Source organism: Somniosus microcephalus, chromosome 2, assembly GCF_052327205.1.
Source record: "Somniosus microcephalus isolate GS21.2 chromosome 2, FLI_Smic_1.0, whole genome shotgun sequence".
NCBI lineage: Eukaryota > Metazoa > Chordata > Chondrichthyes > Squaliformes > Somniosidae > Somniosus > Somniosus microcephalus.
Genome location: NC_140988.1, coordinates 265,276,433 through 265,303,001, shown reverse-complemented (window position 1 = coordinate 265,303,001; position 26,569 = coordinate 265,276,433). Strand labels below are relative to the sequence as shown.

The 26,569-nt window shown below is 45.2% G+C and overlaps 1 protein-coding gene across 3 annotated transcripts in view; it reads left to right on the top strand.

Moving 5' to 3' along the window:
- The window catches only part of LOC147123368 (ras-related protein Rab-3C), a 390,864-nt gene extending 375,574 nt beyond the window's left edge, over positions 1 to 15,290 (top strand). For all 3 annotated transcript variants that reach the window (XM_085971707.1, XM_085971697.1, XM_085971717.1), the window contains exon 5: positions 11,184 to 15,290. In XM_085971707.1, coding sequence (XP_085827833.1) covers positions 11,184 to 11,371 — 188 coding nt within the window. In that variant the 3' untranslated portion in view covers positions 11,372 to 15,290. The remainder of the gene's footprint in view (positions 1 to 11,183) is intronic.
- The last annotated feature ends 11,279 nt before the right edge of the window (positions 15,291 to 26,569 follow it).

Below are 26,569 nucleotides of genomic sequence, written 5' to 3'. Positions count from 1 at the left end.
AAAAACTATTAAAGTAAAATATCTTTCAAATCCTTTGTGAAAAATGGACAACAAATCCTGAAAAGTGACACTTATATTTTTGATAATCTAACTATACCACATATTAAATAACCCAGTAGTACACTGCAGGAAGTGACCTTACAACTTTCTATTCTCTTGTTGTCTGATGCTATATTGTGGTGGTTGTTAATAGGGTTAGTCTTCCTGCTCTTTAATGGCTCTGAAAATCTGAAGAGCATAACCATCAAAATTGCTCTGGTGCTCTCCAAAGCTGATCATGCCAGAGTTTGGGGTGTTAGTGAGAGGGCACCTAATTTCCATGGGGCAACCGGGCACCTGTGCCACTGCAGACACAACTTTGGCAGCTGCTTGGCCCGTGCAGCTGGAAAATGCAGCCTTGGCTTGCCACTGAGGAGGGGGGAATTGCCCACGCACCCCCCAAAACCCAGCCATGTTACCTTCAGCCCCGTGTAAAGGGGACAATCAAAATATTGGTAAAAAAAATTCAATCTTCTGTAGTATAGGACACTAGAGCTCTCCCCCCCCCCTCCCCTCAATTGGGCCCCACTAATGCACATCTGGAAGTCGGTATGCCTCAATTCACTGTGCATACCAGCCTCCGGTAGTACACCGAGTCCCAAATGACCCAAAAAAGTGGGAACGCCTGAAGTAAGAGTCCATGCCCCTGGCTCCACCCTAGACAGCATTTGCCTTGTACAGAGTGGGTGCATGTGCCACTCCTTAAAGGAAGGCCTGAAAATCCTGACATTGGTGGAGACTTGGTGCGACCAGGTCCCTTCCGTTTTCCAGTGGGTTTCGCAGGTTACCCACAGGGGTAATAGTTGGAGTCCAGCAAAATCTCTGAGGAACTTCCGGGCCAACAACTAGCACAACTTTGATGATAGCCCAGAAATTCTGCTCTTTCATGGATCAGAATTTGGATATTGTGGCATCAAAGGGGCAAGAACTTGGGCAAAGCCCTTTACTGACAGGTTTCTGCCCCTTAATTAGTGGAATGATAACTGCCCCATCATCCCAACATTATTTTGGCAGTATTTTGGAGTGGGGATTTTGTCATTCTTGGAAATCCTGCAAGATTCATGGGCAATGTGACAAGCAATAGGTCTGATTCAAATGGCATTCGATTGCCATTAGAATTAGGGGTCCACCTTCAAGGGAGGTGCTAAGAGGAATTTGGCTCCACTTTAATTCTTTGGCCCAACCAGCTTTTGATCCTATCTCAGTGACAGAGAGCCCTCTGGCATCCTATCATTTCCATTTGTGTGTACCCCCATAGGGTCGCCCGGTACAGACACCCACCCTTAATATTGAAAGCCATGATTGAATCTGCCTCCACAAAATAAAAGTAGCTTTCAAAAGGGAATTGGATAAGTACCTGAAGGAAAAAAAATTTGCAGGCTACGGGGAAAGGACGGGGCAGTGGGACTAGCTGAAGTGCTCTTGCAGAGAGCCAGCATGGGCTCGATGGGCCAAATGGCCTCCTTCTGTGCTGTAACCATTCTATGATTCTATAATATAGCTATGATCCTGTCCCCTGGGTTAGAAATGGAGTCATGCCAGGGACAAAGTCCATGTCATCACACTGCTGGCAGCGCAATGGCGTCACTGGAATTTCAGTGCCCATTTGTTTAAATTAGTCCTATCTTCCAAAAGGTTCGAAAATTCGAAATTAATTAAATTGAATTTGGATATTAAGAACTGTAGAGCCATTAAGATAAATAAGCATCACTTAGAATTTATCATTTGGAAGTAAAGTCCATCTCTATGACAAATTACACAATAAATAATCAATACCTCTTACTAAATGCTATGCTGAGCATATCTGGAAAGCACTAGTGTAAAATTAAATGAAAACCTTTAACTGACAAGTTTTTGAGGAATTTCAATCATCGTAAAGAATAAGATAGAAATCGCAGGCAGGCAATGCAAATTAAGTCTGCCATGCCACAGTTATGCCAGAGGATGGGATGTAGGAAAATGTGGGCAGCTGGGAGAACAGTGACAAAAGCTCCCTGTGCAGAGGCCTAATGCAGCAGGATATAAAACCACCTTCGCTTTAAGGGGTAATGGCAGCACTGAAGGAAGCAGGCAAACTAGGAGAGAAGGATAGCAGCCAGATCAAAGAGAAGAGCAGCAAATGTTTCTGAATTAAACCTGGATGTTGTGCTGACTGAAATGCAGAGTGGAAGAGGCACTCTCTTTGAAGTTGTGGCAGGAAACCCTGAAACCTGTGATGTGCACTTTGTGAAGGGAAGTGGCTGTGGCTGTGGCAGTGAGTGCTACCTTCTTGACCTCTAGGATTCCTCAGGAAGACGATCAATGATCCAACTAGGGCAGCCAAAGTAAGCTTATTCCTTCACGTGAATCTTTGGTGCAGTTTCTATTTATGGCACTCCATCATACTTTATCCATACTTTGCCTCAAGGGCTATAATCTGCACCAATGACCCCTGCTCCTATCACCACATGCAACCTGCAAGTGCACCTTCCCTCACAGTGTGCATGCACAAGAAACCATCCCTAATTCACCAAAGCTATGCTTTCATGCTTGTTGCATTACCTTAAGTATCTAAGGCTTTGAACAAGATATTTTGCTAGTCTTCAGTGCTATACTTATGTCTTCTCTTTTCTTTTCGCTTAAAAGAGAAGGTGGCCCATAATGCCTGCAAATCTTGAGCTACAGGTGATGGTTCACCCATCATACAAGGCGTCTCACCCTACCTAAGGAAGAAGTACTGGAGTTCTAGGGTGGCATATCACTGATGCTGCTGGAGACAGAGAAGTAGGAGGGAAAGTGGCAGCTGTAGTTTTGTCTGGACCGTAAGCAGCTTCCCCAGCTCATGTCTCAGGAGAAGAGACACAGATACAAGAAACTTCATTATGCACCTTCACGTGCTGCACAGAACACCTCGAGTTAGCTGCCTAATATTCGAACCTATTTTTCTTTTCTTTTAGATGAAGCACAGCAAGATGCTGCTGAGGAGGAGAAGGAAGAGAGGCAGCAAGACCCTTCAATCTCTGCAAACCCCACCACATTTTCACCTACCGCATCATTCAGCCTTTCTTTCACTTCTCTATCTGAGAGGAGATAGCTACTGCCAATGAGGCTTTGGCGCTAACGGAGCGAAAATGGCTATGCAACCGGGCGCGGCGCTGACATCGATTCCTGCCATATTCAGCAGGAGTTTTGCGGCGACACTACGGCATTGCACCCCGATCTCCTTTGCCCGGCGATTGTAACGTCATTGCCGTGCACATCGCCCCAGTAGCAGCCCGGACCAGAAATTGACTCTCCTGCAGCAGCGCCGGTCGAAAACACCGACAGCTGCAGGCGGCGTGCATCGGGCGGCCGGCCACTTTGGGGGTGATGATTAAAGGCGAGGTGGCCGAGTTAAGTGGAAAAAAAACTTACCTTTCCTGTTCTAGTTTTTTTCACGGGTTCCTGCCCGCGATCAATCAGCCCAGCACCCTGCTTGAGTGCCGGGCTGATTGCGCGGGATCGCGGCTACCTTGGTGGTCCAGGTAGGTATTTTTTAAATTGCAGAGCCTGCAGCGATGGCCCTTCCCATTAAGGGAAGGAAGGAGCCTTTGATCGCGGCAGCACTGCAAGGCCCAGTGTGCAGCGCTGCTGAAGTCTCCGCCCCACTCTCCGACGTTAGCACCCAAAAAGAAGTGTGTAGCGCTTGATTTAGCATTCCACGTCCCTCTTGGGGTGCTAAAATGCAATTTCGCGTTTGCCGACGCTAATTAACGGCAGGCGCTAAAGTTGGCACCCAGGCGATGTTAGCGCCCCAAAATGGTCAATACCGAATTTTTCCCCCATAATAAATAAAAGGAAAATATTAGAGAAGTCAATTAAATTGAAAGAGGACAAAGTGCTGGAACCTGAAGGGACACGTCCAAGAATCATGAGAGAAATAGGGAAGAGATAGCAGAGGTCCTGGACATTATGGGGTCGATTTTCTGGCCACCATTGGGCGGCTTTCCAGGCGGCCGGGGGCCGAAAATCGGCGAAAATCGGGACCCCCCGCCTGATTCCCCGCCCCCTCCGACTTTCAGACCAACGTTTCTACGCGACCCGCCTCAGTCCCGGCCGCCGCTGGCGGGACTGGTCGTCGGAGCAGTAATGAGCAATTATCTCCTTGTTGAGGTAGATTTTCCGGGGCCGATGCGACTTTGGGGCTTTCCCCACATCAATCTCGCCTGCGGGGAACCCCGCTGATGAGAGCTGGCGTGAAAACAGTTGGCTTGCTTGCTGTCTGCTGCAGGTCAATGAGAGCTGAAGAGATTTAAAGAGGCAGCATTTGCAGGCTGCAGGATCTTGTTGATGAAGGCTTGGGGGAACTTTTTGAAGGCTTAGGAACAGCTGTAGAAAGTTGGAACCTCACACACTTCTCCAGTGTGAGCTCCTTGGGAAGCCCCTCTCACCACCCTAACTCAGCACCCCCTCAACGGAGGCATCTGCCAGAAGCATGGGAGGCCTTTGGTACCTTCCCTTCCTGGCATTAGAGGATCTCCAACAGCAGAGGCGGCAGCAGCAGAACCAGGAACAGCAGGATGAGCACCAGGAGCACCAGGCTGCTGCTCACTCACCTGAAGCTGCACAGGCCAGAAGGGGCCAGCGCTTGGAAGTGGCTTGAGAGCACCTTGCTGCAGTTTAGGGGGCCAGTGGGATCCGTTTCTGCACTGGCAGTCCTACTCAGAAGGACTTCCATGAAGATCTGGTTTCTCTGTTCAACAGATGGCCAATGCTCCTCAAGAGATGTCATTCTCTTATGAGCACTCACCATGTTTTCCGTACCCTGGCGAGTTATCTCCTGCATGGAGGTTGCCAACCTTTCCATGGTGATGCGTTCATGCGCCAATGACTCCACAAAGGCTCTGCTCATGGTCGCTATGGACTCCTCCATTCGCTCCACACTCGCAGCGATCCTGGAGACAAAACCTGCCAGAAACTCCTGCATCTGTGCATGGGGATCCATCACCTCTTCTCTTGCGGGTGGACCCAGAGGCAGAGGGTCGACATGCAGCGCAGCTGAGCTGAGCTGGCAGAGTTCTGCGCCCTCCAACGAGGACTCTCCACTGCTGTCCCTGTCTCCAGAATCTGCTGAGGCTCACTTGTGAGCTGTGAAACACCAGGTGACAACACTACTCTATGTCCCGAAGGTCCCCCCGAGGTGTGAGTGTCTGTGCTGGTGCTGGGTGCGCTTACTTCTGCTGATGCTGCACCCTCAGAGGTTGGAGCTTCCTCTGAGGAGTCTGGCTGCACAGCCTCTTCCTCCTCCACAGTGAGGACGAGGGCTCTGGATGGTACTGTGGGGGAGTAAAGGAAGGAGTTAGAGATGTAATGCCAAGGTTCTTCTGGTGACTCCCAGCGAGTTGGTATCTTCTGACACCTGCATCCATGCAGCATTGGTCTCAGTGGGAGGCCTCTTCCTCCCTGACCTAGGGAAGAGGACCTCCCTGTGGGCCCTTACTCCATCCAATAATGTCTGCAGTGAAGCCTCGTCGAATTTGGAGGCAGCTCGGGGTCTGGCACTAGCCGCAGCTGCTGCAGGCTCCTCTGCCATCCTGTATGGTTTGTTTGGAAGCCTTCAGAAGATGCAGTGCTTGCTATGGACCTTGAAAGCACCACGAATGATGACATCATACTGTGGGGATTTCTGACTCGAATTGGACAATTAACAAGGCTTCCCACATGCTGGGAATTAATTGGCCACTTGAGGGAAAATTGCATGGAGCTGGCTGACACTTTTTTATGTTTGTCAGAAACCCCACATTCGGGAAACCCGACCATTTCCCACACAAGCCGAAAATCGGGGCCTATACTTCAGGTTTCTATTGAGAGTGATTGAGCGCAGTTATGCCTTGGAGGACTGGAATGGTCAATGTAATACCCATTTTCAAAAAGGGAAACAGACCCTTGGGTTTAACACCTGCAGTAAGGAAAAATTTGAACTGTTAAAATGAAATTACCATACATCTAGATGAAGAGATAATAAGGATTAGGAGCAGCCAACAGTTCTTTAAGCAGGTGACAAATATGATGGTTGAGGGAACTGACATAAGTATTGTCTACATGACATTCAGAAAGTCTTTTTACAATGTACCATATAGAAGACTATTGGAGAAGATTAAGGGGTATGGAATTAGGGGGAAGACTAACTGGTTACAAGGGAAAGCAGAGTCGGAGTTAAGGGCAGTTTCTCAGAATGGTTGGAAGTGTGTAGTGGTGTCTCACAGGGTTGAGTTCTGAAACGGCTGCTTTTCATTGTGTACATCAATGATTTGGATATAGGGCTAGAGGGAGTGGTGTATAAATTAGTAGACAATACTAAAATAGGGGCATAGGAATAATTCTGAGGATCAAATGAAGCTACAAGAGGATATTGATATGATGGTGAAGTGTGCAAAAAAGTACACTGAATTCATAGAATTGAATGCCAATATGTATGTGGTGGTACTTTTTGGTAAAGATAATAGTAATAATTACACTTTGAATGGGGGGAAAGGTTGAATGCTGTGGAAGAACATCAGGATATGAGGGATAAGGTTCACAAGACATTAAGGACACGAAATTTGGTTACGCCCTGTTTGGGGGCGGTAACTGAGTTAAGGCCGGACATTTAGTCGGGAACCCGCTGTCAAAACGTGCACACTGGACTTTCCCATTGTCGGGTCTGTCAGTGCTGAGCAGACCCGACAGGCAGCAGCGGGGGAGGCAATTTAAATCATTAGTGGCTTGTTTACAGCCACTTAGCCATGGTTTATCCCCAGCTTTTTTGATTTGATAGGTCACCGACTGGTTTCCCGCTGTGCCTAGACCTCGTCTGTCAAGCTGAGGCGGGAGGTCAGTGGCCATTGAATCAGCTGATGAGTTGACAGCTTCAAATGTACAGTAAAAGCTCCCACCTTACAGAGTTATCTTCCCTAAGCCACAATCTCTTCCTCACTGCATTTCCACAACAGATTCACCATGCTGCAAGTCTTTACACAAGTCTCCATCCAGTCTGATCTCATTACCTCTCTCACCATTGACAGATCGCTTCTGTCATCTCTACTTTACCTGCCATCTATTCCATCAGCATGGGTGCCCTTGAAACTATCTCACTTTGGTCCTCAGAATCCCACCACGATCAGCCCCAACACCAGCAGCACCAGGCACACCAGCAGCACCAACAACACCAGCAACCTTCTCCGCAATCACCTGATGCTGCACAGGACAGAGGGCATCAGCACCTGACCACATTGCTGCCCGGGAGGCCAGGAATGGCCTCACCATGGCCAGATTTACTTCACTTGATTCTGTGCACCCTGGCTGCCACATAGTGTGCCAGGTTGACACCACCCCACACCAACACCATAAAGCATCCCTACAATGACCAAGCCATTCCTTTCACACTCATCAGCATTGCAGGGTGTACTGTTATGTCTCACCATTCACTGCAACTAACTAAGCCACTTCCAAAGGTGCACACAAATCTGTCCAAGAATGCAAAGTGTTGAAAATAAAGGTTTCAATGTTTGACACCACATTAACAGAAATGTTACATGAACATTGGATAAAACACCCAAGTACCTACACTTGTGTGTTGTTAGTTGATGAGGGTGGGTGTGAGGGGTGGCTAGTGAGATGGGGATGTGATAGTGTAGATAGAGAGGGATGGGTGGAGGTGCAAGATAAGTTGGTGTGAGTAAGGATGTGCAGGAGTAGGGTAGGGAAAGCAGAGTGAAGGGGATGTGATGAGAGACACAGCAGGATGAGGTTGAGTGTGGCTTTGTACTAACATTTCGTGATCTACTGAGATCATTGAAATGTTTGCGGCACTGCACCCAGGTCCTCCTGACCACATCCCTGATTGTGCCCTCCTCTGCAATGTGCAACCAGGCTGTGTTGATATCCTGGGGAGATCTCTTCAGCCCATGGGAAAGGAAGAGGACCTCCTTGTGTGCTGTGACTCCCCCATCAAGGGTAATTCATTTCAGATGCCAGGATGGAGCCAGCAGCGGGGTCGGGACCCGCCACTGACGTCGCCTGCCACGGACCCGCTGAGGCAAGTAAAATCGCAGCCGTGAACTCTGTTTCTCTCTCCATGGATGCTGCCTGACCTGCCGAGTATTTCCAGCATTTTCTGTCTTCTCAAAGGCCTACCTTTACCATACGAGGCCTTGTAAGCATCCAGCAGCACTATCTGCACGATTAAAAGACTTTTAACATGTATTGCACCAAGCCACTACTTCAATAAAATTTTTAAAAATCCAGTCCAAAAGCTTAAATGCAAACTTACCTGAAAAATGTATGTGTCCCTTTAAGAAGTGCTGACCCCGTCTCTGTCAGTCTGCTGCACACTCGCTTTTCAGAGCGAGCTTAGGACCCAGCACTAAACTCGGCGCTGAGGTCAAAGTTTGCAGAGCATGATGGTAAGTCATCATTGCACGCCGACTGACATCACGCTCTCTTCATTTAAATATCCAGGGCCAGCGCTGCCATCAACAGCACTAATGTCCTCACCAAAATGGCGGCCATCACGTCCCACACCAGAGAAGAGTGCTGGAGTGGCGACCACTATTTTTCGCCATGATTCCAGCACTAACGGGTGGTGCTAAGCCAGGGAATTTCCAGGTTATTCTCTTTAACTTCCAGTAAAGCCTTGCTATATGTTCATATTAAAGGTGTATCCTTAAAAAAACTAAAAGGAACAGTTTTCTCTAGTGAGACAACAATACAGTTGAGGTTAGACGTAGCAATTGAAAGCCAGATTAGATGCTTTCTATCACTGACTTTTGAGAAAGCTTTTGAACGAATGTCAGTTCAACTTTACCACAAATGAGGGTGAATAGCAGAGATGCAAGAAACAGAATCTTCTAGAGGTGACTATGTGTCATCTGTGTTTGCTGCTACCTTCAGAAGATGAACTCCTGCAGGATTCACAAACAAACAATGCAGAGGATATCAGCTGGTAGAAGACAAATAAATGAGCTGGATGTCGATCACCCATAAACACTGGAAGTAAATCAGATTGAGCTGGGGCAATACTGCAAAGAAATGTCAGGGAAGGGTTAGTTGATGACACCACTGACCCAAAAAAATTAGGGGGAAAAATTCGGTTGGTTTGCGCCTCCTGTTAGCATATTAAGAGGGCGCTAATGGGGCGCAAAGCAACTAGCGCCCATGCGCGGCAATGTTTGCACCGCTCACGAAATTGGCTAGACATTTTGTGGTGGTGCTAAACACTACCGCCCCTAATTTCCTGCGGTCGAGCATGCAACATCCCGGTAGCGCCCCGGACCGGATATTGAGTGGCGCCCCCTGTCTTACTGCCTGCCGCTAGCAACAACAGGTTGAGGGGAGCATTTTGCAATCGGGAAAGGACTGGGGGAGTGCTATTTAAAGGCGACCGCTTCCTGCCATTTTTTATCGGCGAAATTTTTGCACCACGCATTCTGAGTGAGAGAGAAACTGCAGGAGATATTCAAAGCTGTGTTGAGGAGTTTTGGGTACTGAGCAGCACTTTGAAGTTTCCTTTTGATTTGATCTTCCTTGCATCGATTTAGAAGAGAGTGTGGGGGCTGCACTCTCACCTCCTTCTCTGGGCCTCTCCATTGTTCTTTCCAACAGATTTGATGTACAGGTTTCTCCAGGCCGAGATTCAAGGCTGTAATGAGCAAGATCGACCCTCCCCTTTAAGAACTGGCCGGCGCCAGTGTGTCTGTGTTCCATTGCTAACTGACATCACATGAGCTTCGGCAGCGCTCTGAGGTAATGCCTCGCTCCTCGTCGTTAGCGCCTTAAGAGAAGTGTGTAGCGCCTGATTTAGCGCTCCAATCACCTCCAGGAGCGATAGAAGCCAAGTTTGCAGTCGGAGGCGATAATTAGCACCAGGCGCTAAACTTTGCGCCTGGTCGATAAGTGCGCCCCAAATGCGGCAATACTGAATTTCTCCCCCTTAGACTGTTGTAGAATGGAGATTACTTAAAACAATTCTCAATCAGTAATCAGAATTAATTCATGCTAAAGGTGTATGCTTGTTTTGAATACTCAAAATAACTTTTTGTTAAATGCTCACTAATCCTAAATAACTTCATATGTGTACTCATTAGCCTTACTCTTCACATCAAAATGTATCCTTCACCTTCAAAAACCCAACCATCCAAATAAAATACTTTATTAAATTAGCAGGAGTAGTTATGAGAACTTCTATTACAGCTGAATACAACAAAATTACTAAATTACCAACTGCAGAAAAATAGTAATTCACCTGTTAATGTTAATGATTTATATATCAGTTCCATTCCTCTCAAAACCAGTTTTTGATATAGGGTTATTCAGCACCTTGTGTGTTATACATGTCAAAGGTAATTACAGAACCAAAGTGAAAAGGGTGCTGGAACAATGATAATGAAGGTAATTTATAAAAGCATTTCTTAATTTAAAATGATCACCAATATTAGCTATGTCTTTAATTCAGTATAACTTTGTAGCCAATATTGAGTATTTTGATATTATTTTTATGTATTTTCTGATATCAACATGATCATTGTAGACACTGAGATTTGACAATTTTGTTCTGCATTGCCCACCTCGGAAAATTAAATACATTTAATTGGTTACTGTGCCACTTGTAATTTAGAAACATATCAGAGTTCCCACTGTTGATTAATATCCAATTATTCCTGCTGTAATGTGTTTATATTTGACAATCAGGTGAGGATATCCCTACTACCAAATAAGGTGTCAGCATTCACTGGCTGAGCGTACATGACCAAATACTGGAGAGCTGGAACTGTACTCCAGCTTGAATCACTGTCTTCAGAATGAAAAGGGGAAAAGAAATTAATGAGCCACCACAAACAGGAGTAGAAGGCAGGTTATACGTGTAGTTCCTCACACAGTGGGTACTAAATCTCAAAAATGGCTCCACTGAGAGTTTTTAAGTCAAGATTGGCCACTTTTGCAAAGCGAGGGTGTGAATTTTGGAGGCCCAGTTATTCTGGATAACACTTTCCAGCAACTGGCTGCAGCAGCACTGACAAAGTAAATCTCCAGTCTGTCCTCTGAGCCACGGAAAGAAAATCAGGAGAAATGCTGTGTGCAGCCTGCTCTTTCTGTGGACTTGCTTAGCAACTGTTAATTGACAAACTTTTTTTTATTCTTTCCACAAGGCTTTGAATTTTTCGAAACCAGTGCCAAGGATAACATTAATGTAAAGCAAACATTTGAACGCCTTGTTGACATCATCTGTGAGAAAATGTCGGAGAGTTTGGATACAGACCCTACTGTTGCTGCAGGAAAACAAGACACAAAGCTCACAGAGAACCCTCCTCCACAGCAACAAAACTGCGGCTGTTAGTGACTTGTCCATAGACATATGGAGGCAATCAAATTGTGTCTATATTGCAAAGATTAGTCCTTAGTTATTAGTCCATGAAAATGTTACTGTATGGCCTCTATATATTAAACAAACCGATCTATATTTATTTTTTGCTAGTCTGTGCACAGTACTGTTTCCCAAGACCTCTTGCATTAAAACTGACACTTAGCCAACATTTACTTATATTGGTATTGGTTCTGCAATTTTTCTGTAGATTTGAGGTTTGTGTGACTGTTAACAGGGACAATGGGTTCCTAGGCTCAGTGTACTATGTTTAAAAATTACTTAGATCTCCTTGCTTACTAGATTTATGTGGCCTTTCAAGCATTCCCTCGATGATAAATTGATGATAAACAGCTTATCCTCAGTCTGCACAAAACTGTGAATTCAGCAGCAGAAATGTACGCATTTAAATTACTGAGTTAAGTTGGTTTGATTACTTGAATGAGTGTCCTGTGTATAGTAATAAGTATCCATATGTCACTTAAAGGAGCAATTACTAACAAGAGAGTTCCTTGATCGATAATAAGTATTTGAAAAAAGAGCTTTGTAATATATTTGCTAGCAGTCTGGGGCCACAGTTATACTATCACTTTCATGTTGATGTGAATAAGTTACGGGTGTGTATTGCCACAAAAATGCCAGTATAACAGCAGAGTCAGGTCTGGATCTGACACCCTAGTGTACTAAAGCCAAGTGGTGCAAAATCACCTCCAGAAGGCCATCTCACATCACTCATACTTCACATAGAGTGAGATACAACTCCATTGTGGTTTGGAACTGGGTTCAAAGGTGCTCAGGCAGTCTGTTTAATCTCTGGGACACTTTATAGACTTGAAACTGAATTGTTCAAATGCTATGCGAAAGCAGATGCTGCTGCCACTCTCTCCTAACATTAAATATTACCCATCAAGGGAGCAGAGTGCCCATCTCCAGAGCTCTGTCCTGGTAGGCACAGTGCAAGTTGTAGCCAGCTGAAGTCTGCAGTGTAACTTTGGTTTTGCTGGCTGTATTTTCCAGTCCACAGCTACCTGTTTCAGACCAGTAGTATCGTACAACTGCAGCCTCAGTTATAATTATTTGTCATTTACCACTGTAGAGGGAGTCATGAATGTAAATCTCTTTAAAACATCGTGCCCACAGCAATCTTGAAGATAAATTGTATCCACTGAGAATTGTCATCATTTTTAAGATTCTTCACATAATTTTACTGCTAGTTTGCCAGTTTGCATGGTAGCTCACAAACCTCTGAAGAGCGTTTTGCCAGCATTTAAACTACATAAATAAAACAAATTACAAAGATAAGTATTTTTAGGTGCAAACAATGATGTGTTATGTAACGTTTAATATTAAATGTAACAAGAGTTATCTTTCTGGTGTCTGAATTTTTATTTTTACCTGAAGGGAGAAAATGTAAAATGGTGCATTGGTGCTGAAGTAATCTGCGTTTTATATTTTTGTGTAGCCTCTGTATTGAGGGACAATAGGCCACTAAGTGCAATATTTCAGAATATATAGTGCATCTCTAATTCAATGTAGATATCTGTGCAAAGTTACATACCGTGGGGCTTGAAGTTAACACATTTTAGTAACAAATCAGCTTTTACCTTTAATTAGCCCAGTCGATTTTCTAGCCATTTGCAAACTATTGATAACATTGGACAAGGCCATCTTTAACGAGATGACATTTAGCCTTCATAATGTTAATCTATTGAATAAAACTTCTAAAAAGACATGTTCAGAATTTTCTCACTGTAAAGCGTGGAGGTAAATTTACGCTGTTTTCCCGGGGTTTCCCATCTCTCTTCTGCCAAAGTAACAGCCGACGAGCAGGAGAACCTCGTGAAAATTCACCCCCTGTGTCTTTTGCGGAAAATAACAATAAACATTATTCAAATTGGACAGGCAAGAAAACATTTTAGAGACAGTTAAAAATCCATTCACTAAAAATATGCTACATATGACAAGATCATATGCCAAACAGTTAAGGAAGTCCATTCGGCCCATCTTAGATTATCAATCTAGGAAAACCTATAGTCCATCCATATTACGCCCAACTGTCTCTCAAATGACTGCAAAGATTTTGCCTCCACTCCCCATTTCAAGTGTTGATTACTCTTGAATTAAAAGGAACTTCCTGACATTAGTCTTAAAATTGTGTTTCACCAGTTTGAGCCTGTTCCTCTTGACCTACTTTCATATTATACCTTTTCTACATTTTATATTCTCTTTTATAACTGTATAAGATCCTCTTCACACACCTCCTTTCAGGGTTGAAGAGCCAAAGTTTCTCCAGTTTTTCCTCATAACTCAGTCCTCTGACACTAGGGATTTACCTCATAGCTGTTCAGTGCCTCCCGGAATTGAATGTTTCCCTTGTGTCATGTATAGATGCCAATTCAAGCCCTGGATAGGATATACTAGAGCCAGTATCTGCTAGCATGGCGTGTGATTTGCGGATTCTCAGAGACATTTGTGGGTCTTGTGTAAATGTATGTGACACAATGTAAAGTTATTTTAAAAAATGCTGTTTTTGTGTGTGCAGTGAAGTTACTGAATATATATGTCTTTTTCAGTGACCATTTTTTGTTGGAGTGACTGAAAAATGATTTTGGCGTGTAAATGTATATTAAACTTTATCATTAGTCTGTTGCATGTGCAAATGAGGTTCTGATTGTGTGAGAATGGTTTAATTTTAGTATACTCTCTTCATAGATCCTTAAGTCTTAGAATTAATTGTATTGTTGGCTAACAATAAGGAATGGATATGTTGTACAGTAGTAATTTGTTAAGTAATTTTTCTGGGATTGGGTGGTGCTGTGGGTTAAACAGTTGACATTTATCGCTGGGACCTGAGATGAAATCCAGCCAATACTAATGAGATAAAACTCTCCTGCTTTAAGGGTCCCTATGAAATAAGTTTGGGCCATGTCAACCCAGTTCCTAACAGGTACACAGCACAAAGCTGATACTAATTGGCAATCTCTTTCAGAGAGGAAGGTTGGCGAATTAAAATAGAAAAAATGTCACACTGGTGACATTTCTGAGGTTGGGACTCAGCCACATTTCTGGGATAGAGCAGGAAGAGATTTCCTCTGCATCTAATTGTGCTGTACCTGACTTGTGAGTGTTTGATGCTGACACTGGACACTGGGTACCCAAAATGAAAAAAATATTCCACTCCCCATCATGAACATCCCTCCCCTTGGTTTGCACAAAATTATTTAATTTAAAAAAAACACAATTTTTCATGATTGCTGAACTAGAATTCACCATCTTATGATCGAACTAGTCCTGTAGTTAAAATGAGATAGTATGGTGCAGGTAGCTGATCATGTAACATAATGGGAATGGTCCCACTTGAATGTAGTTTATTATTAAATGAAGGTTTACAGATATTGTGCAGACTGGAGATATACAGGCCATTATTTACTGAGGCCTTTCTGATGGACAAACTTGAAATGAAGTACAACTGCCATATTTCTGTACATTCTACAAAATCTACCACTGCCTTTCTTCAAAATACTGTTTCAAGCTTGTAAGTCTTATTAGAAATGTAGTTACCACAGTTAACAAAAAAAAATTAAAATTCTTTGACTCCTCCCCCCCAGGATAATGCTTACTGCCTGTGAAAGCTTTGTGAGGTGGTGCCATATAGACCTATTGAAAACAGCTGTTTGATCAATGTTGTAATCCCTTTATATAAACATATAAAAATAAAAACGATCTTGTTATCTAAACCTGAAAGTTATGTATGCGCATAATATATTTTACTTCTGTTGGAATTTGTTCTATATAGACTATACAATAGACTAGCTATTTTGTGTTTGTCTGTGAAATATGTAAATGAACGTGTGTTTGAAAGGAAAATAAACTTGCAGAGGCTATATCAATCACATTGATATTCTAACGTTGCTCCATACTTCTCTCCAAATATGAGATTATAATTTGGAAATTACTGTTAACGATATCAACGGACAAACATTTTAACAAATTGGTTTGACATTTCCCTGTTGACCATTTTAATAAATAACGTTCATACTTAAATGGGCTAGCGGCTGTGCTAAACCAGCAACCAGAGCAATGTAAAAGATCAACCATGGTATTATTGAATGGCGGAGCAGGCTCGAAGGGCCAAATGGCCTACTCTTGCTCCTATTTCCTATGTTTAATGTCACACAAATGGGCTAAGCATTTTTCCGCTAATATTGCCGACGATATTCAGATGACAGTACTTTCATTCATGGGACCAGTCAACAATATTTATTGCAATGCACCATGCATTCAGTAAGACCGGCTATTTCTATGCCTACAAATGGATATTTCATTTGTGAAAAACAAGCATAGAATTTACTTGTGTAAAATATCCATGATGTACATTTAACAAAGCTCGTCGACATTCCTTTCTTTTGAGTTCTGGCAAGGTGGGATTTCCGCCCACACTAAAATCTGCCCAATCTCAAAACAATTCCCTGGGTCGGGGCTGATCAGAAATGCAAGGCAGGCTTCTGGTGGGACCTCCGGGGCCAAGAAGGAGCAGAATGTCCACGGTATTGCAGCAGGGACACCAGCAGAGACGGCAAATGGGACCTTGCAGAGGGCAAAAACCCCCTGAGCATCAGAGTCATGTCCAACCTGCCTTCAGCAGGTACGTGCCGGGGCAATGCTCCCTCTAATTTTCTTTTGGCTTGCGCAGCCCCTTTAACGGGCTGCATGGGCCATTCAAAGCTCCGCGCATACATGCTTTTTCTATTTAAAAGCCGTCTCGCCGGCTGCACGGGGCCTGCAGAGCACTGCACGGCCACGAAGCTTAAAAAGAATGTTGGTTGGGGCCAGACTGGAGGCCGCTAGGAGGCCCTCTCCCTTTAGAGGGGTACCTCGGGGTTGTTAACATTGCTTCCTGGGGCCTACCACCACCTTCCCTATGGTGGCCCCAGGAAGCCATGGACTAAGTTCTTACGCCTCGGCCAGCAGCGATCTAGGCAAGGGTAGGGTGAGGAAAATGCAGGCTGGGCAGTGAGGCAGCAAGAGGCCTCACTGCCCACACTTCATTCTCTGTGAGAATGCAGAGGCGAATCCCGGCTGCAGTGTCCATTGGGGAGGGTGAAAGTTGGTACAATTATGATTATAATGGTGGTTAACGCCTAAGTTGCCCATAGCAGCAAAGTCAGCTTGATGTTCCTCAAGATAGATTAAAGCATCCTGTTACTGCACTTTACATTTCTTAATTAACAAGTTGTCAGACAAGCACATTTTGTGACTTTCTGATTTATTCTATTGCTAGCAAAGTGCACTATAAAATTTGACTTTTTATCTGATTTATCTCTTTTTTAGGGGGGTATGATGCACTTTATCAATATAATAGACACAATACACTGATAAGACACATGCTGATTATAAAGGATTAAAGACATTCTAAACGGGCAGCCCACTGGTGCCAAGTGTTGACACATTACGGTTTTGCATTTTTTTTCATATCCTGGGAATTTTCCAGGATCCTACATTGAGCACCCACCCCTGAATGATACTGGCTTTTAAAAAAAGTTACCAATTTTTACCTGTTTCTGTCACACAATATAAAGCTGTCATGCAGATGTAAGTGGGCTGAAAAGGCTGGAACTTATATAACACCTTCCTGGTCTGCAGGATGTCCCAAAGCACTTTACAACCAATGGATTATTTTTGAAGTATAGTCATTTGTTGTATAAGCTAAAGCGGCAGTGAATCAAAGTTTCACAAACAGCAACAAAATGAATGACCAGTTAATCTGTCTTTGGTGACGACGGTTGAGGGATGAATATTTTGCCACGGCACTGGGAAAGCTCTCTGGCCTTTTTGATAAAGCCCCATGAGATCTTTTACAGCCCCCTCCCACATACCGCCACCCTGAGTGGGCAGTGTGTCAGTTTAAAATCTTATCTAAAAGGCAACATTCTAACAACACAGTAGCCCTGCAACAAAGAAAGAAAAGTACAAACTTTCATTTATATAACACCTTTCACCACCTCAGGATGTCACAAATCAACTCACAGCCAATGAAGTCATAATGTAAAACTACATTAAAGGGTCAGCCTGGATTTCAAGATTCCTGCTCCACTGCCAGAAGCAAAGCAGAAGTAGAACTCGAAGTGGCCTATTGGAGAGGGTGTTGTCCTCGTTCTAAATCCTGAGTCCTTTACTAGGCCCATAACACAACCCTTCCATTCTTTTAGCAGATGTGGCTTCTGCTAAACCTAAGGAGTGCATACTGGCCAGAATCCCCAAGATAACCAGGGAACACCCCTAAAGCTGGCTGTTGACTTGGGGGGAGGGGAGTGAGCAGGCAGGCAGACCCAGGTGGACAATGCACCTAAGTTGCCTCTCCAGTCCTATTTATTCTAATTTACATAAATCATTCAGACTCAGAAGATCAATGCAAGGTGGTCAAATTTACATAGAAACATAGAAGCTAGGAGCAGGAGTAGGCCATTCGGCCCCTCGAGCCTGCTCCGCCATTAGTGAGATCATGGCTGTTCATCCAAATTCAGTACACTGCCCCTGCCTTCTCTCGATATCCCTTCATCCCTTTAGCCTTAAGAAATATATCTAACTCCTTCTTGAATCTATTTAATGAATTGGCCTCTACTGCCTTCTGTGGTAGAGAATTCCACAGGTTCACCACTCTCTGGGTGAAGAAATTCCTCCTCATCTCTGTCCTAAATGGCTTACCCCTTATCCTTAGACTGTGACCCCTGGTTCTGGACTCCCCGGCCATCCTGCATCTAGTCTGTCTAGTCCTGTTAGAATTTTATAAGTTTCAATAAGTTACAGATGATACCAAACTAGGAGGGGCATTGACTCCGGAGGATACAGCTCAAAAATTGCTGTATGAGCTGAACAAAATATGTAAGAACAATGGCAGATTACATTTAATGCACACAAGTATAAAGTGCTATACTTCCCTCTTCTCCTTCTTAGGCAGTCCCTCGGAACCGAGGATGACTTGCTTCCACATTAAAAATGAGTTAGCAGGTGACTGATGAGTCCAATGCGGGACCTACAGTCTCTGTCACAGGTGGGGCAGACGGTGGTTGAAGGGACGGGTGGGTGGGGTGCTTGGGTTGACGTGCGCTCCTTGCGCTGCCTGTGCTTGGCTTCCGCTTACTCCTGGCAAAGAAACTCGAGGTGTTTGGCGCCTTCCCGGACGCTTCTCCTCCACTTTGTGCAGTCTTAGGCCAGGGATTCCCAGGTGTTGGTGGGGATGTTACACTTTTTCAAGGAGGCTTTGAGGGTGTCCTTGAAGCGTTTCCTCTGCCCACCTGGGGCTCTCTTGCCGTACCGGAGCTCCGAGTAGAGCGCTTGTTTTGGGAGTCTCATATCGGGCATGCGGACAATGTGACCCGTCCATCGGAGCTGATCGAGCGTGGTCAAAGCTTCGATGCTGGGGATGTTGGCCTGAGCAAGAACAATGACGTTGGTGTGCCTATCCTGCCAATGGATTTACAGGATCTTGCGGAGGCAGCATTGGTGGTACCTCCCCAGTGCTTTGAGGTGCCTGCTGTACATGGTCCATGTCTCTGAGGCATACAGCAGGACGGGTATCACTGCTGCTCTGTAGACCATGAGCTTAGTGCCGGGTTTGAGCTCCTAGTCTTCAAACACTCTCTTCCTCAGGCAACCGAAGGCTGCACTGGCACACTGAAGGCGGTGTTGGACTTAGTCGTTGACGTCTACCCTTGTTGACAGTAGGCTCCCGAGGTATGGAAAGTGGTCCACGTTGTCGTGAATTTTGATAATCGGGGGGGGCAGTACTGTGTGGCGGGGGCAGATTGGCAGAGGAGTTTTGTCTTACGGATGTTTAGTGTAAGGCTCATGCTCTCGTACGCTTCGGTGAAGGTGTTGACAATGGTTTGGAGTAGGACCTCTGAGTGAGCGCAGACGCAAGCATCATCTGCATACTATAATTCGACGACAGAGGATGGGACGACCTTTAATCTGGACTGGAGGCGACGGAGGTTGAACAGTTTCCCATTTGTTCTGTAAATTAGCTCCACTCCAGTGGGGAGCTTACTGAGGGTGAGATGGAGCATTGCAGCCAGGAAGATCGAGAAGAGCGTTGGTACGATGACACAGCCTTGCTTGACCCCGGTTCGTATGTGAATAGTGGTGGTATGTGGTGGAACCGTTGGTCAGGATCACGGCTTGCATGTCGTCGTGAAGCAGACGGGCGATAGTGACAAACTTTTGAGGGTAGCCGAATTTGAGGTGCTATACATAGGAAGGAAAACAGATGGCGTATGTACTCCATAAATGGTGTTGAAATAGCAAAGGGTGAACTTGAAAGAGAACTAGCGGTCTTAGGCTCAACACCAAACATGTCCAGCCAATGCAAAGCAGCAATCAACAAAGCCAATAGGATATTGAACCGCACAGCCAAAACAGTAGAATACAGGTCAGAAGGGGTAGTGATCAAACTTTATGGTGCTCTGGTCAGACTGCATCTTGAATACTGGGTAGCACATTTGATGTAGTCTACATGGATTTTAGAAAGGCTTTTGACAAGGCCCCACATGGCAGACTGGTCAGAACAGTCAAAAGCCCATGGGATCCAAGGGAAAGTGCCAAGTTGGATCCAAAATTGGCTCAGTGGCAGGAAGCAGAGGGTAATGGTCGATGGGTGTTTTTGTGCCTGGAAGGCTGTTTCCAGTGGGGTTCCACAGGGCTCAGTACTGGGTCCCTTGCTTTTTGTGATTTAGGCTTCAATGTAGGGGGCATGATTAAGAAGTTTGCAGATGATACAAAAATTGGCCATGTGGTTGATCATGAGGAATCTGTGAACATGCACTCTAAGATAGCAGAACAGGCTACCTGAGGTGGTTAAGAATGCATATGGGATACTTTCCTTTATTAGTCGAGGCATAGAATGTAAGAGCAGGAAGGCTATGCTTGAACTGTATAAAACACTAGTTAGAGTACTGCGTACAATTCTGGTCACCACATTACAGGAAAGCTATGATTGCACTAGAGAGGGTACAGGTGAGATTTACGAGGATGTTGCCAGGACTGGAGAGTTTTAGCTATGAGGAAAGATTGGATAGGCTGGGGTTGTTTTCTTTGGAACAGAGGAGGCTGAGGGGAGACCTAACTGAGGTGTATAAAATTATGAGGGGCCTAGATAGAGTAGATAGGAAGGACCTATTTCCCTTAGCAGAGAGGCAAAGAGCCAGGGGGCATCGATTTAAAGTAATTGGTAGAAACATAGAAACATAGAAACATAGAAGATAGGAGCAGGTGTAGGCCATTCGGCCCTTCGAACCTGCTCCGCCATTCAATGAGATCATGGCTGATCATTCAAATTCAGTACCCTGTCCCTGCCTTCTCCCCATATCCCTTGATCCCTTTAGCCTTAAGAAATATATCCAACTCTTTCTTGAATATATTTAATGAACTGGCCTCCACCGCCTTCTGTGGCAGAGAATTCCACAGGTTCACCACTCTTTGGGTGAAGAAATTCCTCCTCATTTCAGTCCTAAATGGCCTACCCCTTATCCTTAGACTATGACCCCTGGTTCTGGACTCCCCGACCATCGGGAACATCCTTCCAGCATCTAGTCTGTCCAGGACTGACAGAATTTTTTGGGTTTCGATGAGATCCCCTCTCAATCTTCTAAACTCCAGTGAGTATAAGCCCAATCGACGCAATCTCTCCTCATACGTCATTCCTGCCATCCCAGGTATCAGCCTGGTGAATCTTCGCTGCACTTCTTCCATGGCAAGAACGTCCTTCCTCAGATAAGGCGACCAAAACTGCACACAATACTCAAGGTGCAGTCTCACCAAGGCCCTGTACAACTGTAGCAAGACATCCTTGTTCCTGTACTCGAACCCTCTTGCTACGAAGGCCAACATACCATTTGCCTTCTTAACCGCCTGCTGCACCTCCATGCTTACCTTCAGCGACTGGTGCACAAGAACACCCAGGTCTCTTTGCACTTCCCCTTCTCCCAATCTATTGCCATTCAAATAATAATCTGCCTTCCTGTTTTTGCCACCAAAGTGGATAACCTCACATTTATCCACATTATAGTGCATTTGCCATGTTTCTGCCCAATCACCTAACCTGTCCAAATCGTACTGGAGTTTCATGACATCCTCCTCACAGCATACCCTCCCACCCAGCTTTGTGTCATCTGCAAATTTGGAGATATTACATCCAATTCCCTCATCCAGATCATTAATATATATTGTGAACAGCTGGGGTCCTAGGACCGATCCCTGCGGTACCCCACTAGTCACTGCCTGCCACTCGGAAAACGACCCGTTTATTCCAACTCTTTGCTTTCTGTCCGCCAACCAGTTCTCTATCCAAGTCAATACCTTGCCCCCAATCCCATGTGCCTTAATTTTGCACGCTAATCTCTTATGCGGGACCTTATCGAAAGCCTTCTGAAAGTCCAAATACACCACATCCACTGGTTCTCCCTTATCTATTTTACCAGTCACATCCTCAAAAAATTCCAGTAGATTAGTCAAGCATGATTTACCTTTTGTAAATCCATGTTGACTTTGTCCGATCCTGTCACTGCTTTCCAAGTGCTCTGCTATTACATCTTTTATAATAGACTCTAGTATTTTCCCCACCACCGATGTCAGGCTTACCGGTCTATAATTCCCCGCTTTTTCTCTGCCACCTTTTTTGAATAGTGGGGTAACATTAGCTACCCTCCAATCCATGGGTACTGTTCCAGAGTCTATTGAGTTCTGGAAGATGACCAGCAATGCATCTACTATTTCTAGGGCCACTTCCTTAAGTACCCTGGGATGTAGATTATCAGGCCCTGGGGATTTATCGGCCTTCAGTCCCATCAATTTTCCTAACACCATTTCCATACAAATACTGAGTTCTTTCAGTTCCACCCTTTCATCAGACCCTATGTTCCCCGGTATTTCTGGGAGGTTATTTGTGTCCTCCTTTGTGAAGACAGAAGCAAAATATGTATTTAGTTGGTCTGCCATTTCTTTGTTCCCCATTATAAATTCCCCCGATTCTGACTGCAAGGGACCTACGCTTGACTTCACCAATTTTTTTCTCTTCACATATCTATAAAAGCTTTTACAGTCAGTTTTTATGTTCCCTGAAAGCTTACTCTCATATTCTATTTTCCCTTTCTTAATTAATCCCTTTGTCCTCCTTTGTTGAATCCTGAACTGCTCCCAATCCTCAGGATTATTGCTTTTTCTGGCCAATTTGTATGTCCTCTCCTTGGATCTTATGCTATCCCTTATTTCCCTTGTTAGCCACGGTTGAGTCACCTTTTTTGTTTTATTTTTATGCCAAACTGGGATGAACAACTTCTGTAGTTCATCCATTCGGCCTTTAAATGTTTGCCATTGCCTATCCACCGTCAACCCTTTGAGGGCCATTCCCAATCAATCCTACCCAACTCGCTCCTCAGACCATCGTAGTTTCCTTTATTTAAACTGAGGACCCTAGTTTCTGAGTCAACTACTTCATTCTCCATCTTAATGAAGAATTCGATCATATTATGATCGCTCCGACACAAGGGGCCTCGTACAACAAGATTGCTAATTAATCCTTTCTCGTTACATAATACCCAGTCTAAGATGGCCTGATCTCTGGTTGGTTCCTCGACATATTGGTCCAGGAAACCATCCCGTAAACACTCCAGGAATTCCTCCTCCAAAGTATTGTTACTAATTTGGTTAGCCCAATCTATATGTAGATTAAAGTCACCCATGATGACTGCTGTGCCCTTATTGCACGCTTCGTTAATTTCCCTTTTAATGCCATCCCCAACCTCCGCCTTACTGTTTGGAGGTCTATATACCACTCCCACTAATGTTTTTTTCCCCTTATTATTTCTCAATTCTACCCATACAGATTCCACATCATCAGAGCTAATATCCTTCATTACCATTGTGTTAATAACCTTCTTTAACCAGTAATGCTACCCCACCGCCCTTTCCTTTTTGCCTATCTTTCCTGAATATCGAATACACCTGGATGTTGAGTTCCCAGTCTTGGCCATCCTTGAGCCACGTTTCCGTAATCCCAAACAAATCAAATTCGTTTACCTCTATTTGCACAGCCAATTCATCCACCTTATTACAAATGCTCCTCGCATTAAGACACAAAGCCTTCATGTAATGTATGTAATGTATATATACCTTAAGGGAGAGAACTACTTTTTACAGCTCCTGTATACTGTAGTACCGGCAGTGACCACACCTGTATATAAACCCTGAGTAGTGATCTGTATAGTTAGTTCTAGAGTAACCCTCATTCAGTAAACACCTGTTGAATCGTTCCCTGCAGTCTGTTGTCTGATTATTGAAGGATACAACATTAAGATACACGGACAAACATTGGCGACGATGCAGATTTGAACCTACCTGCAACTCTGCATCACCTCCCAGGGATTCACTCCTGGAGAACAGTGGAAGAAGGTCGAGTCCAGAAGCACGGGTGTTGACCACGGGCAACCGCCCTGTCATCCAGCGGAGATTTGAGCATTGCAGGGGAGGCTGTCGAGAGCCAGGCTTGGCTTTCCAGTCACGGTGGTCCAGCGAAACGGGCTCTCAACAGGTACTGCGCAGACCCTTCCCGGACAGCGGCGGGCTAGAGCCCGACCGAGTGGCACAGAAAAAGGCCGAGCAGCGTCGACGGAGGAGAGAGAGAGGGCAGAGCGCACAGGGCACAGCCGGTGTTCAGGACCAAGCGACGTCAACGGGGGAGAGAGATGAGAGAGAGCAGAGCGCAGCCGGTGTTCAAGGGCCGAGAAGCGTCAACGGGGGAGAGAGGCGCGCAGGAAAACACGAGGCGCTGCCATTGCCACGAGGACTGCAGAGAGCAGCATTGGCAGCAGCGCAGGAGCAGCACGTGAAACCCACAGGGCGTCGCCATTTGCCACGAGGACCACCGAGAATGGCGTTGGCAGCAGCGCGGGAGACGCCATTTCAAGCCACAGCGGGGAAGAAAGGAAAGCACGGGAGATGCCATTTTAAGCCAGTCTAACCACACCCAAAAATGCTGAAGAGTGGCAGTATCACAGCGTTCAACAATGAAGTTGAAGATTGGACGACTTATGTCGAACGCATAGAAGTATACTGCAAGGCGAATGAAGTGCCAGATGACAAGAAAGCGCTGGTATTGTTGAATTCAATGGGTGCAAAAACGTATGGCTTACTACGAAACCTAGTAACCCCAGAGAAGCCAGTAGAAAAGGATTTTGAAAACATAGTGTCAATCCTACAGGACCACTTAAACCCCACACCGCTGCTGATAGCAGAAAGATTTAAGTTTCACAAAAGGAACCAGCATAAAGATGAAAGTAATGCTGAGTATTTAACGGAACTGCGCAAGCTATCGAAACACTGCCAGTTTGGAACGGGACTAGCAGATACTTTAAGGGACAAGTTTGTGTGTGGGCTTCAAAGTGAAGGAACCCAGAAACGGTTTCTGTCAGAAAAGGATCTTACGCTGGACAAGGCTTTCAGCATTGCAGTATCACATGAAGCAGCAGCACGGGGTGCTGCAGAGATACAACGGAGACCGCAAGAATATGACACAAATGAAATGTCATACGGAACAGTGAATTGCTATCGGTGCGGCAGAACAACACACGACCATAATGATTGCTGGTTCAAGGGCAAAGTGTGCAGACAGTGTGGAAAAGTAGGACACATAGCAAGAGTCTGCAGGTCGGGAAAGAAAACCAGCAGCAAGAAATCTCCACCGGAGAAGTACAAGAAGGTACATAAGGTGACGGAGAGTAGTTCAGACGAACAGAAGAGTGATACAGACTCCGGAAGCAAGGAGCTGGGTTGTCTGAAACTACATAATGTGATCAAAACGGAGGATCACCAAACTATCTGGGTCACGCTCAAGATAGCAGGAGTCCAAGTGAAAATGGAATTGGACACAGGATCAGCCCTAACAGTCATAAACCGAAGGGACTACAAGCGGCTATTCTCACATATACCCTTGAGAGGTACAAAGATTGTCTTGAAGACGTACACGGGGCAAAAAGTCTACCCCAAAGGAAAAATAAGGGTGAACGTTATATATAACGGCAAAGAAACAGCAAAAATGGACCTATATGCATTGCCAGATGGAGGACCACCACTACTCGGACATGAATGGATCCGGAAGATACAGCTAGATTGGCATTGCATGCAAGCACTGACTGTAGATGCCAAAAAGGATGACGACGTCACACCTGGACGACTGTCAGAAATGCTAACTGACGCACAAGAAGTGTTCCAGCAGGGACTCGGAACACTAAAAGGCATAATAGCGATGATCAAAATAGAGGAAAATGCAAGCCCAAAGTTTTTAAGGCCAGATCGGTACCTTATGCGATCCGCCCAGCCGTCGAAGCAGAGCTGGAAGGTTTGGAACGTTCAGGAGTACTGTCCAAAGTGGACTGCAGCGAGTGGGCTACACCCAGCGTTCCTGTAATGAAGAGATCGTTGAGTAATACGCCTGGGGAACCAAAGAAGGTTCGCATCTGTGGGGACTTTAAGGTGACAGTGAACCCAATCCTTCACACTGTACAATATCCGCTTCCGCGGATTGAAGATATTTTCGCCTCACTATCTGGAGGGAAACGCTTCACTAAGATTGATCTGGCCCAGGCGTACCTGCAAATGGAGGTAGAAGAAGCCTTGAAACAGTACCTCACGATCAACACTCATAAAGGCCTCTACCAATACAACCGGCTGGTGTTCGGGGTAGCATCAGCTCCGGCTATTTAGCAAAGGGCAATGGAACAAGTCCTGCAAGGGATTCCAGGGACCCAGTGTTATTTGGATGACATCCTGGTCACGGGCGAAAATGACAGTGATCACCTCGCCAACCTGGAGCAGGTGCTCACTAGATTAAAGGAATATGGGCTCCGAGCTAATCGCCACAAATGCGAGTTTTTCCAGAAGCAGCTCTCGTATTGTGGCCACGTTATTGATAAAGAGGGGTTACATAAGTCCCCTGAAAAGATTGAGGCAGTAGTCAAGGCTCCAGCACCGGAAAATGTGTCACAACTGAGGTCGTTCCTCGGGCTGGTGAACTACTACCATAAGTTCTTGCCGAATTTGTCTACCGTACTACACCCACTGAACACCCTACTGCAAAGGGGGGTACCATGGAAGTGGAGTGACGAATGTAAACGAGCTTTCCAG